This window comes from Tetrao urogallus (assembly GCF_951394365.1).
Source record: "Tetrao urogallus genome assembly, chromosome: 6".
NCBI lineage: Eukaryota > Metazoa > Chordata > Aves > Galliformes > Phasianidae > Tetrao > Tetrao urogallus.
Window position 1 is genome coordinate 5,046,411 of NC_136819.1, and position 12,485 is coordinate 5,058,895.

At 45.8% G+C, this 12,485-nt stretch overlaps 1 protein-coding gene across 1 annotated transcript; it reads left to right on the forward strand.

Moving 5' to 3' along the window:
- Positions 1-555: 555 nt before the first annotated feature.
- Positions 556-12,485, forward strand: LOC306947330 (SITS-binding protein-like; the record flags this gene model as incomplete). Its single annotated transcript, XM_079536609.1, has 10 exons — positions 556-1,014; positions 2,542-2,713; positions 3,488-3,683; positions 3,847-3,997; positions 4,550-4,744; positions 4,957-5,225; positions 6,327-6,463; positions 8,225-8,346; positions 9,218-9,397; positions 12,312-12,485. 10 exons carry the CDS (start codon positions 556-558, stop codon positions 12,483-12,485), a joined length of 2,055 nt encoding a protein of 684 aa, XP_079392735.1.

Consider the following 12,485-nt stretch of genomic DNA (forward strand, 5'->3'; position numbering starts at 1 on the left):
ACAAAGGGATGTAGTGGAGGTAGCATGTGGTCTCTAACAGGAACAGCAGAGCAGTGAAATCTGTGTTATTGACCCCGAAATGCAGCAGAGCGGGTGGAGAGAGGCAGGCAAAGGGAGTAAGTTGGTGTCACCCCAAAAGGTTGTTGCCACCCATGTCCCTGTGCCCATTTTGAGCACAGGATGCCCCATCCTCATGCAAGGACTCAGCTAACACGGCCAGACTTTGCACTGTGCATTTACCAAATACTTCTTCAAGCAAGGGGAAATGAGGATGGAAAGCTGGTGTCACGTTACAGGGTCACCTTTCCCAACCCCACTACTCCAAACACCCTGCAAGACTTTTTCAGCACCTCTTTGCAATTTGCAGCCCTTCCACAAGAAAAGCTGCGAGGGGCCCTTCCTTCCCACTTGGAATTTTAACTCCTTGCATTCTTTCAGAGCAATCCAAGGTTTCAGTGGAGGGTGGGGGAGGAGGAATTCCTTCTTGTGCTGTTGCAGGGGAAAGGAGAGCAAGAGGAAAGCGGAGCGTCTCGGAGCATCCTGCAGCAGTGTGCCATGCCCATCGCTCGCCCCACTGGCCGCATCCCCGAAGCTGCTTGGACTTCTGGCATCAGAGAGCTAACAGAGCCCTGGAAAGGTGCTTTGGGCTGCCTCGGCGTAGCTGTCTTCTTCACCATGACTATCGGCATCATCTCCTGGCAGGCCTTGGAGCAGCCCCTGGAGGAGTGGATGCTGCGAGGCCAGGCAAGTGGGATGCTGTGGGATCGCCGCCATGGTGCCCTGCTCCTGCGGGCGCTGCCGATGGGACGGCCACTGGTGTCCATCACAGTGGGTAGCGTGCCAGCCTCAGAGCTACCTCCACCGCGGGATCGGTGCTGGCAGGACGGCACAGAGTTCTGCTATGCATGGGAGGAGGAGGCCGAGCTCCACATCTTGCTCCAACCCACCCCAGCCCCTGGCACCGAGTGCTATAGTGTCCGCTGGACCCCACTGCGCCCTGATGTGGTGCTGAAGGTAATGGGGAGCTCCATGCCTTTCTCCTTCACCTAGCTCCTTTGGGGCAAAATGAGCTGGTTTGGGCCAAAATGCAGCATTTGGCAGTCTGGTTGTACTCTATCTCGAGGAGTTGGAAGGTGTGGGTGTGGAAAATCCCATTTCTGATTCCCTGTGCACCCCCTGTATCCACAGTGCTGCTTTCTCCCGGTGCTTCATGAATAACCACAGGCTGGTTATATGGAGACCAGATAAATAATAATTGGAGCACACAGTGGTGGAGGAAACAAGGAACAGCCCAAGAGAGTCCCTGCCAATCCCAGGCGCAGCCACTGGATGAAAATGCTGGGATGAAAATGTATGGGAATTTTCTTTGGGATATTTTTTCCCTCTATGGGGTATTTCTATTCTGTAAAGCCCCAAATTGTTTCTTGGCATAGTTTCATGACAGTGGATGGCATTATCTGAGAGCAACCACTTTGTTAATTAATGTTAGTTTATAGGTGCTCAAGGGGATGAGCAAGAATAGATTTATTTTTTTCCCCCTCAATTTTAATTCCAAAAAATGTTTTGGAAAAGATTATCTGGAGGAAAGTTAAATGTTAAGAGTGAGTTTACTTTTTTCTCCCCCCCACTACCCAGCTGGTGTAACTGGTTCAACTGACACCCTGTGCAGCTATTCTGGGCCTCCAGCATTTCCACTTGAATAATTTACATCTCCACTCCCCACCCCTTGGTCAGGCTTAACCTCCCGCTGCCCCCGCAGCAGCAGTAGGCTTTGGGCAGTGTTGGGGCCCTATGGGATGTAAGGAGACCACCTCCACCCACCCCAACCTCCCCCAGATTTCTGGGGGCTCATCTCCATGTGCCAAGTCACACGATTGGCTAAGTCCTGCTGATCCCTCTCTTTGGCAGGGAAGGGAAACTCTCAGATGCTTTGAAGCACTGGACATCACGCAACAGCACATTTTTCAGAAATTTTCTTTTTTTTTCCTCTTTTTTCTCTTTTTTCTTTTTTTTTTTTTTTCTTTTTTTTTTTAATAACTAAAACAATTTTTGGCTTAGAATTTGTGTTCCCCTGCCCAGACGTGTTGAATGCAGATGTATTCAGATGTAATGGGGGTAGGATGGATGAACAGCAGTCTTCCACATTCCTCTTCAAAGGAATGAGTTTGGGAGGTTGGACTCGATGATCTCTGGAGGTCCCTTCCAACCCCTACAATTCTGTGATTCTGTGATTCTGTGATTGTGGTCTTTAATGTCTATAACTTTAAGTCTGGACTTAAACTGGGTGCAATTTCTTTCCCACTACATTTGATCCCTTTAATCAACCCACATCCTACAAAAGCACTTATGCAGAATTTCATTAATTTTTCTTCCTAAAAGCCCAACTCTTCTGCCTAAGTAGGAAAAGTTTAAAGCTTCTAGCAGGTCATGCACAGAAAGCAAAAAGTAATTGAGTGTAAAACCCCAAAGTCTATGGGTTTGGAGTTGTTCTTCCTGAAAAAGATGAGGTCATGACATGGGCATGTATCTCTCCTGCTGCAGGATTGCTTCTCCATGGTCAATGTCTCATGGTATGGAGGTGCGAGCCTCTGTGCCCAGCGCTGGCCTCTCAACGGTGCTGAGAGCCCTGAGCAGCCCTTTGTCAGTGGAGATTTCAGCAAAAACCCCACTGGGTACGGCCCTGTGCTGGAGAGATACTTCTTAGGATCAACAGGTATTTGCTGTTTGATTTCCTATGGATTTAATCTCTGCGTCTTTCCATCCATCCATGCATTTATAAAGCAATTAAAGAGCTGGATTCATATCCCACAGACTAAATATTTTAGAATCTAACTAGTAACTAGTAGTAACTAGTGGCAGCAGGATTGAAGGGATGGATCCCAATCCTTATGGGAGAATTGAGATGTTGAACCAATGCTGTTTTCATAACTCATAGGATCATGAAGGTTAGAAAAGACCTCTAAGAACCTCAAGTCCAACCCCAACACACCACCACAATACCCACTGATCATATCCCTCAGAGCCACCTCTTCATGGTTCTAGAATACTCCTAGGGATGGTAACTTCACCACTTCCCTCAGCAGCCTGTGCCAGTGATTCCAGAAAGCCCCCCAGGGGGATTGTGGCGCAGTATAGTGTCTATTGCTGTGTCCTGAGCATGCATTTAGGATTCTGGATGTGGACTGCCATTGTCCATTGGATAAGGCTGCCATTGTCAACTTGACTGGATATTTGGATTGTTCCACAGCGTGCCAAACTTCAGATACCATCTAAAATCATTTGCTCTGCATTTGATCATTTTAGGAAAAGAGAACCCAAGTGCATGAGCTGAATACAGAGAGAAAAGACCAGAAATGCAGCACATCCAAATGAATAAAAGAGGCTATAAAGGAGAAATGGAGAGTTGGGTTTTCTTGCTTAACTGGAGCTGCTCTATGGCCACTGATGAAAAGATACTCAACTATTTTCCCCTCTTTTGACCCCGAAGGAGTGACAGTCACAGTGGCACCTGATGTGTCCCTGGTCCTCTCGCTGGAGAGCCATTGGCATTTCTGCCTGGGAGGAGCTGGAGGCCCCCTGCACTACGTCCTCTGCATCAGCCCCAACATCACGACTGCACACCGGCACATGGGCACCCAGCTGGCAGGGCCAACACGGGCATTGCCTGATACAACCCTGCTGTGGTAAGACATTCCCTCTGCCTATGGTACTGGGTTGCTTTCCAAGCTTAAATTATCACAAATCTCCATTTTGCTGCTTTTTCTCACCCACTTAATTTTGTGTGACTCTTTTGCTGTGTCCTTTGCTAGCCCAAGGTGCAGACTCCATGTGTTCTTCATCCCACAGGTCTCCTATCTGGCAGTATGATGATCCAGTGGGTTCTGCTGCCAAAATTAAGCGGGGTCTGAGGTCGCTGGCCAGGAGACTGAAGCGGCATCGCATGCAAGAGGGAGTCCTGGCCCTGGGGGAGCATGGCACTGCTGCACTTGCCACCATGGTACATCCCATCCCACCAGCCCCTGTGCTTTGAATGCCCCCAGAATAATTTGAAATCCTTCTGAAATGCAAATCATTTGGTTGGGTGGGAGATGGATTTATTGAGCATCCTTTCTTAATGATGGAAAGCTTGGTTTGGGGTTTTACCCATGGAGGATGGTCATGAGTAGTGTCCCCAAGGGAAATCCCAACAATCTGTCTTGGGACCACTGCACTTTGATGTCTTTATCAACAACATAGACAGTGGGATTGAGTGTACCCTCAGCAAGTTTGCTGATGACATGAACATGAGTGGTATGGTCAGTAGAATAGAAGGAAGGGATGCTATCCAGAGGGACCTGTACAGGTTAAAAAATGGGCACATTAGAACCTAATGAGGTCTAGCCCCCATGGAAGGGGGCTTAGAGTACAATGATCTTTAAGGTCCCTTCCAACCACAGTGGTTCACTGGGCCTGTGGTTGGTTTGGGGTTTTACTCCAAGAAATGGTACTGCTGACCTCGATGGCTTTGCCATTTCCACAAAACAAATTTTTCCTTTTTAACTCCCTTCAGGATCACCTGCCTGTAGAGCGAAGGAAGAGGCATGGCACACCCCATGTTTGGGACCCAGCAATGATCTTCCCGCTGCGGCTCTCCATCACTCTGTCCCCCTACGCCAGCATCGCTGCCCCACTTTTCCTGCACTTGCTGCGGGATGGTGAGACCGGCTACTGGCTGAGCCTGCAGCCCCGCTATGGGGGCTGCTCGGTATGGTACCCAGCACCTCTATTTTGTTTTATTTTTAATGACCCACCAGTTTGCTATTCAACTGGGAACCCCGTGGGGAAGAATTTTTCACTTCTATGCACTGCGTCAATGCAAGCTGTGGTGTCAGCCCCTCTCCAGCCTTGCATCCCACATTTTTTTTTTTTTTTTGATGTTTTAAGGGTCTGACTGATATTCCTCACCATTTGCTGCAGATCCCGTTGCTGACAACATGGAAGGGACAGCTTTGTGCCCGCCTGAACATCACCAATGAGGCAGCACTGAGCTGGTACTTGTCCCGTGCCCGGGGCCTGCGGCACAAGTTGGGTGCCACGTACATGATCTTTGAGGGCGCTGAGGGTAATGCCTTCCTGGAGCAAGCTATGTCCCCTCCTGCTGAGCTGGCTGGTGACCAATACGCTGAGATGCTGGCAGCAGCACTGGTGACACTAGGGAATGCCACTGTCATCAGCGTCGGTGCCAGGTGGGTTGTAATGAGAAGATGCTCAGGAAAGCATCAAGGTGATTCTCCTGTCTCTTTGCTTCTTTTTCTTTTTCTTTTTTTTTTTTTTTTTTGAGTGTTATTTTTGAATAATGTTTTAGGGCATAAAAATGCACCAACACAATGATGCTTAATTGTATTAATGCTAGATGCAATAGAAATTCATTGTAGCCTCTACGGGCATTTAAGGAGGGAGGGAAAGTCTGCAAAACCCCATAGCGGTAAGGGTCTGTGGTGCCAAATGACTGCAGTTTTCTGACCTGCATAGCCCATAGCTGGGTATTTTTAGCCCATCCAGAAGGGGATAGAATCAGGGCTGAAACCTCCTCGGTTAGATGAGCTCCAAGTCTTTGGAGCTAAGTCTTGTCATGAAGATTTGGACCTTGGAGCTTTTTGGCTGCCAGAAATGCAGTGGCAGTGTTCTGTCTTTTATACTGGGCAATTTGGTGACATGTTCCCCTCCAAGTAAACTGCATGCATAGAAGTGTTACTGGAAAATAATAATAACATGGGGAAAATAATTTTTCTCTCTGGCAGACAGACAAATCCACTGTCAGTAATGATGGCCCCTCAATGCAAAACAGATGAGCATGAATGCAAGCCAGGAAGAGAAATACTCCCTGTAGGATACATCACAGTGGGGTTCAGGTTCTGGATTTGGAGCATCTCGTGGACCAGGGCTGAGGGGACACCCCAGTCTGTGTCCTGGGTATGATTTTTGAAGACTTTTCCCACGAGGGTGTGCCAAGAGGATGAGTGTGAGATGGGGAGTTAAATCTCATGGAGTCAAGCCAGGAGGATGAAAACTTTGAGCAGGAGATCTAGGGAAATGTTCCAGAATCATAGAATCATTAGGGTTGGAAAAGACCACTTAGATCATCACCCATCACCATCAAGAAGAACTAAAGTGGCTGAATTCAGCAGGTGCAGCAGGTGGGAGATGAGTTGGAGAGCACTGGCTTCCCTTTCACAAAGGTCCTCAATAGCTGAGGAACCCATTTGACCATAGTGACTGCCAAGACAGCTGTAGGATTTCCATGGAGTTCCTTCTAAATGCATTGGGTTTGTGCTTGTTTCCCTTAGATCTAGTCACCTACCGCTCTTTGTCCAGATGAGCCCGCTGCACTCAGACTGGAGCCACGCTGGACTGAAGGGGTTAATTCCCTCCGCACTGCACTACAGCCTTTTGGGCTACAACTTCTTCATCCCTGATGCAGTGGGTAATGTCTTCTTTCCTTCCTTGCTTGCTATCGTTGTGTTTTCTTGGGGTATTTTTGTAGCCCTCCATGTGAGAGAAGCATGGGCTCAGTGGCTATAGAGTGGATTCAAGCATGTTGTTCCCAGAACCCCCTTTTGGTTGGATGGAAGGTTACTAGGGAATGGGCTGAGGAACTGAAAGCAGAACACCACATTGTAAATCTTAACAGGCAGCCAGCTCTCAGGGGATGCCCTATACAAAGATCTTTCATTGCATGCGTTGCTTGTGCTAAAACTGAGCTGACAAAAGCAAGGAGGGAGCCACCAGCTGGAAACCAGCATGCCTGGGCTCCCAGATGGGAAATAACTATTCCTAAAATGCCAGCAGTCCTGATTCAAGTTTGTGTTTCTGCTCTGAAGCACAGTGACATGTGATCTTTAAATAAAAATAATTAGAGGTTAAAACACAATCATCTAATGGGGGTCAAGCAGCTCATTTCTCCCTTCTTCTTGGAGGTGAATGTTATTTGTTTAGACCTCACCACAAGCGCAGAAGTTATCACAGAGGCCATGCTGAAGATAGTCAGAGCCAGCAGAGCTGCAGACAGCCCTGGAAAAGGGGCTTTTTTTTTTTTTTTTTATTTATTTATTTATTTTAAGGTGAGCATTTTTCAATTTGGCTTCTATTTTTAGTTGGCTTTCCTTAGAAGACAAGGCTTGGGCAATCACATGTGCTAGCGGCATCCTGAAGAGATGCTAAGTCTGCTGGCTAATGTCAATGGGACTGAGGATGAGAGACTCCGTCTCTCTGCAGGGAATGGGGTCATGGCGCGCAGCCTCCAGAAAAACAAAGCTTTGAGGATAGTTTGTGCAAGCCCCCATGGAGCAGTTTGGTGATGGGATTTTGTCACCCCTGGGGAAAGCTGCCCCAGACTGCAGAGTGATGTCCCCTGGGGATGCTTCTCTTTACCCATCCCCTTCTGTCCTTTCCAAACCTCTCTCTTGTACTCTTGGGAGGAACTGGAATCTACTTCCACTACATTTCTGATCAACCATAGATACTCTGCCCCTCCACTACTTTCCACTATGAACATGACACAAAGTACACATTTCAGCCTTCTTTCATGGGGTACCAACATCTTTCCTTTCCCATCAAATGTTATTTTCTGAGGACTGTTGGCTTTTTTCCAGCCTTGCCCTTTGCTGTTGGCATATTACTGTCTGTGCCCTGCTGAAGCCAAGTTTTGGGGTTTCCTGTGGTCTATCCTCTACATGCCCCATTCCTTTAGTTGATCCTATCAGGTTCTACCTGACTATTTTCCTTTGCTGGGTTGTGTTATCATCTACACTTCGGTGATTGCAATTTATCCTAGTGCAGGATCTGAGTGAAAACTTGTGCCACCTGCTTTTTCCCCTGGAATATCAAATTAGGTGGCAGCATTGAGAGTATTTTTCCATGATGCTTCTGATTTGCACGTCGAATTGGCAGGAAAAACCTTTATTTTTACGATATATTTTTCTTTGCAGAAGAGAAATTCCTTTTCATAATGTTCTGCTATAATTTAGAAACTATCTCCTTAGACCTCATTTTCCCATTAAACATCTCCAGCCCTATTTAGGACATTCAAAGAGGGGTCAAGCAAGGAAAATCCAGGAGTGGGGATTCAGCTGTTCTTGCAGTGGGGTTATGCATCCTGCTAGCATCAAGAGCAGGTTGCTTTGACCCTTCCTTCCTGTGATCAGATATCCCCAAGCAGCTCTGCTCAGCTCCTTGTCCCTGGCAGGAGGCAGCCTGGCTGGTGACACCCCAGGGGACCCGGAGCTGTATGTGAGGTGGTTGCAGATTGTGACGTTCCTCCCTGTGATGGCCTTTGGCACACCACCCTGGCTCTGCTGTGACTACTGGGTATGTACACCAATGACCTGCAAAGAAGGTCACGTCTGTTCCTTAAGGAAGAATTACACCCTAAAAGCCATAAAAAACAAAAGCCATTAGTAGCCCCTGTTGGGGAAAGTTGGTGCTAAAATTCACTGTACTAATTACGACACCCATGAAAGCCCACAAAGAATTATTGCATGATCTCAACATTGCTTTTTTTCTGCATAACTATTGTGAGTTTTCACCACTTCATGCTTTGGCTATATGCAACCATATGGCTGGTACCCACAACGCCTGTAGGTGTGACAATATCACACCTGTCCCTCTATCACTTTTGTTGCTGGAATTGTTTAAGTATTATTTGGTCAAATAGTTGATAACTACACTATTATGAAGCCCACAGATTTGTCTTCAAGATTTGGAGGTGTTCAAGACCAGGTTGGATGGAGCCCTGGGCAGCCTGGTCTGGTACCAGATCTGGAGGTGGCCCTGCCTGTGGCAGGGGGTTGGAAATTATTAATCCTTGCGGTCCCTTCCAACACAAGCCATTCTATGATTCTATGATTTCTTAAAATGTTTGGTAGAGTTTTCCCAGAGGTGTTGCCACTAGAGCACTCCAAGGAGGAAGTGATTCCTTAAATATTGAGAGATTGCCATTAGATCACTTTACCAGCAACAAAAGAGTTTGTTAAAGACATCAGCACCCCAGAGGATGTCACTCCCCCAGCCAGCTTTCAGATGGGCAAAACCCCACCATCTCAATCCCATTTGTCAGCCATCAGGATTGCCATGTTGCAATTTAGAGATCTCTGCCTAAGGAAAGATCTGTTTTCTTTCCTCTTGCTTTGCTGTGGATTCCTCTTACCAGGTATTCCTTTTATCTCCCATTCCTGTGCAGGTTCTGAATCTTACCCGGCAATGCATACAGAGGCACAGGAATTTTGTGGTGCCACTCATCATAAAATACAGCAAGGAATGGCTTAGTTCAGGGTACCCTATCTTCCGCCCGGTGTGGTGGCTCAGTCCCACGGACCCAACTGCTTTCACCGTTGAGGATGAATTTCTCATTGGAGATGAGGTAGGGAATGTAGAGACAATTTCTCTCAAGGGTAATTTGGGAAAATACAGAGCTTCCTGCAGTTGTCCACTCCTTCACACCCTCTTCAAGTACAGAGCTCAAATAGAGAGTGCTCAAAACTGAGATGTTGATGGAGTCCTGTTGGCTCCTTCAGTTTTGAAATGTAGAATGTATTCAAAATGGAGAGTCAACAGGACTTTTTTTTTTTTTTTAATGTCAAGGTATTTTTCAGCCCTTTGTGGCAAAAGGAATCTCCTGATTGTCATCATTGCTTATTTCCTTCATATCTTCTGGGGGTTTTAATTCCATTACTTGGAGCTACAAGCCAAGGGTTCATCCAAGGTTGATGGTGGCTCACAGAACCTAATTTGATCCCAGTAGCTCAAGATTTTGGCAGTTGCTATGTATATATATGTAGGAATATAAATACATACTTTATTGTATATTTTGTTCTTGAAAACACTATTATTTATTCATACATTAACTTTGCAGCAAAGTCTTGTGCTGCCTTTGCACAGGGATGCTGCCAAGGAGTGTGGAGGAGGTACAATCTACCTAAGAATATCCAAAACTCAAAAGCCAAGTTCATTAGGGGCTTGTTGCTTGTTTTAACAGCAAAGCAATTTCTGTTGCAGAGTTATCTATCTTCTCAGGTTCTGCTTGCAGCCTCTGATCAATATTGCAATATTAAAATCTGGAGGCTTGACTTTCTTATTGCAAATTCTGTAGATTTGATTTATAGCTTTTTGGGGGGAGGGTTGTTTTCAAGGAAAATTTACATCACTGCAGAAAACTGATAAAATATTCTCCTACTTTACAAGCTTGTGTAATCAGGTGGGACGTTGTAAAACTACAGATCTTTAGCATAAGTGAATTGGAATGGCACTGTTTGAGAGAAGAGACATTTCCTTGGTCCTGATGTACTACAGAGTGCGTATTCAGGCAGTGGCGATGGTATTGGTTATAACTGTAAGCAAGTTAAAACTTAGCTTCTTCTCCCCAAATTACTCAAATGGAAGAATCCCTGATGCAATGGAAATGGCAGGGCAGAAATGTGCTGTGTGTTAGCAGAGTGAGATTCCCGGTAAAACACAGCAAGCAGCCTTCTCTCTCAGGAGCTGCAAAGATATGGCTTGGCTGAGAGCTCCCAAAATACGGTAAAACATCAGGGTTGCTCCATCAGTGTGGCAGGGCCAAGCATTTCTGATAAAGTACCACATGAGGCCAGCAAAACCTCACATGATTTTGCTTCAAAAGAGACCGAGCTGGCAGGGAGGAGAGCCCAGATGGGGATGTTTTGACTTCCAGGCTGGCTTTTGGCAGCTGGAACAATCCAGATGCAATCCAAAGCCTGAGTTAGTGCCATTTGGAGTATGATTAATAATAATTTACTGGAAAATACATAAGGTAATTCTGTCCTGGTGTGTTTTGAGGTGAGGCTAAGTGTTAGGATGCTGTGATAAACTTTCTGAGCATCATGTTGCATGCGAGCATATCTGCAAGCTGCTCATAAAGATGGTTTTGTGCTATCACCGATGTTTTCCTGCTCCTGTCACCCAGACTTTTTTTTTGCAGTAACTCTGGCCTGGGAGGATCACCTTGGTTTGAAACCCTTTTTTTTTTTTTTTTTTTTTTTTTTGTTAGGCTGATTTTTACATTCATTACTTCCAGACCCATGTAATCTGCATGTCTTGGCAGCACACTTCCAAATTATTGAATCCTTCCAGGAAAGAGTGTTGATACATAACAGCAAGGAAACAAATGGCACTATTAAACAAACAAAAAACAAGCAAACAAACAAAAAAAACCCAACAGCATCACTTCACATCAGTGCTGTCTGAGTGAAAGTGAAAGCTGTAAGAGGTTGGGTTGTGCTGACAAATACATTTATAAAAGCCAAGAGGGTCCAGAGTGTTCCCTAAAGAGAGCCAAACACCATGATGTCATCTTAGGACATTGCTGCCCAAGGATCATCCACATTTAGTGAAGGGATTGACCAAGAGTACAAGAAATAGAGTACTAGGACTTGAATGATCTCACACATTATTTCTGCCTTCTGATACATTTTTCTTCATTTATTGGCTTTCCTGGAGTTTGTTTTTTTCATGGTTCCTTTCATAGTTTCCTTTCCATGTTGCTTGAGATATAATCTGTTATGTTGTTTATACTGAGCAAAGCTCTTCCTAGTCTTTAGATCCAGACTAAGTCTCCCAGAGAGGATGGCTTTGGAATCCCACCTTCTGAGCAACCTGGAACTAAAGATCCCACAAAATGTTTCTTTCTAATTAAAATCCAAGTTTCTGCATGGCTTGGTGTCAGATTGTCTTTGATTCTTGATTAGGTCATATTCAAGTGTCTTCAACTGGATCCCCCCAAGCACTTGGTCAGGGGAGAAAAGAGAAATTCCCATGACTGCCAATAATTCCCTCCACAGCTTAAAGGGTTGTATGTCACCAAATTCCTCACAACTCTGTAAAATCTCCTCAAAAGCTGCTTTGAATAAGCCTGAGCCTTCCTGCATCCATCCTGGCCTGCTCAACTTTTAGGCCAAAGCTTTGTTTTCTGAAATCTTCAGATTTCTGATGTTAATTCAGTTCAGGTGTTCTAAAATATGGCTTGGGTGGATTCTGGAGTCTTTTTCTTCCAAAATATGCATTGGACGGAGACTACACAACTTGTTGATGTTGTTTTTTCTTCCAAAATACAAATTGGACAGACTCTCACAGCTTGGTCAAATAAGGGACATTACATCACCCCTTCCCACTCTTGTTTAGTAAACCTTGCCCATGCGAACAATGACCTCTGCTGCTTGCGCACGTGGATACTCTCATTTGCAGCCAAAGTTGCTGATTTTCTCTGCCACTGCCTCAACTGACCCTGCTAAATTACTTTCTCTTTCCCTGTTTCACTGCAGGTCCTGGTGGCTCCAATAACAGAAAAAGGGCAAACATGGCGAGATATCTACCTGCCTGGAGAAGGGTGCCGGTGGCGGGACACCAACAGTGCTCGTGTGTTTGATGGAGGCACTGTCCTCAGGAACTACTCTGTCAGCCTTGAAGAGGTGCCAGTTTTTGAAAAGACCTCCTAA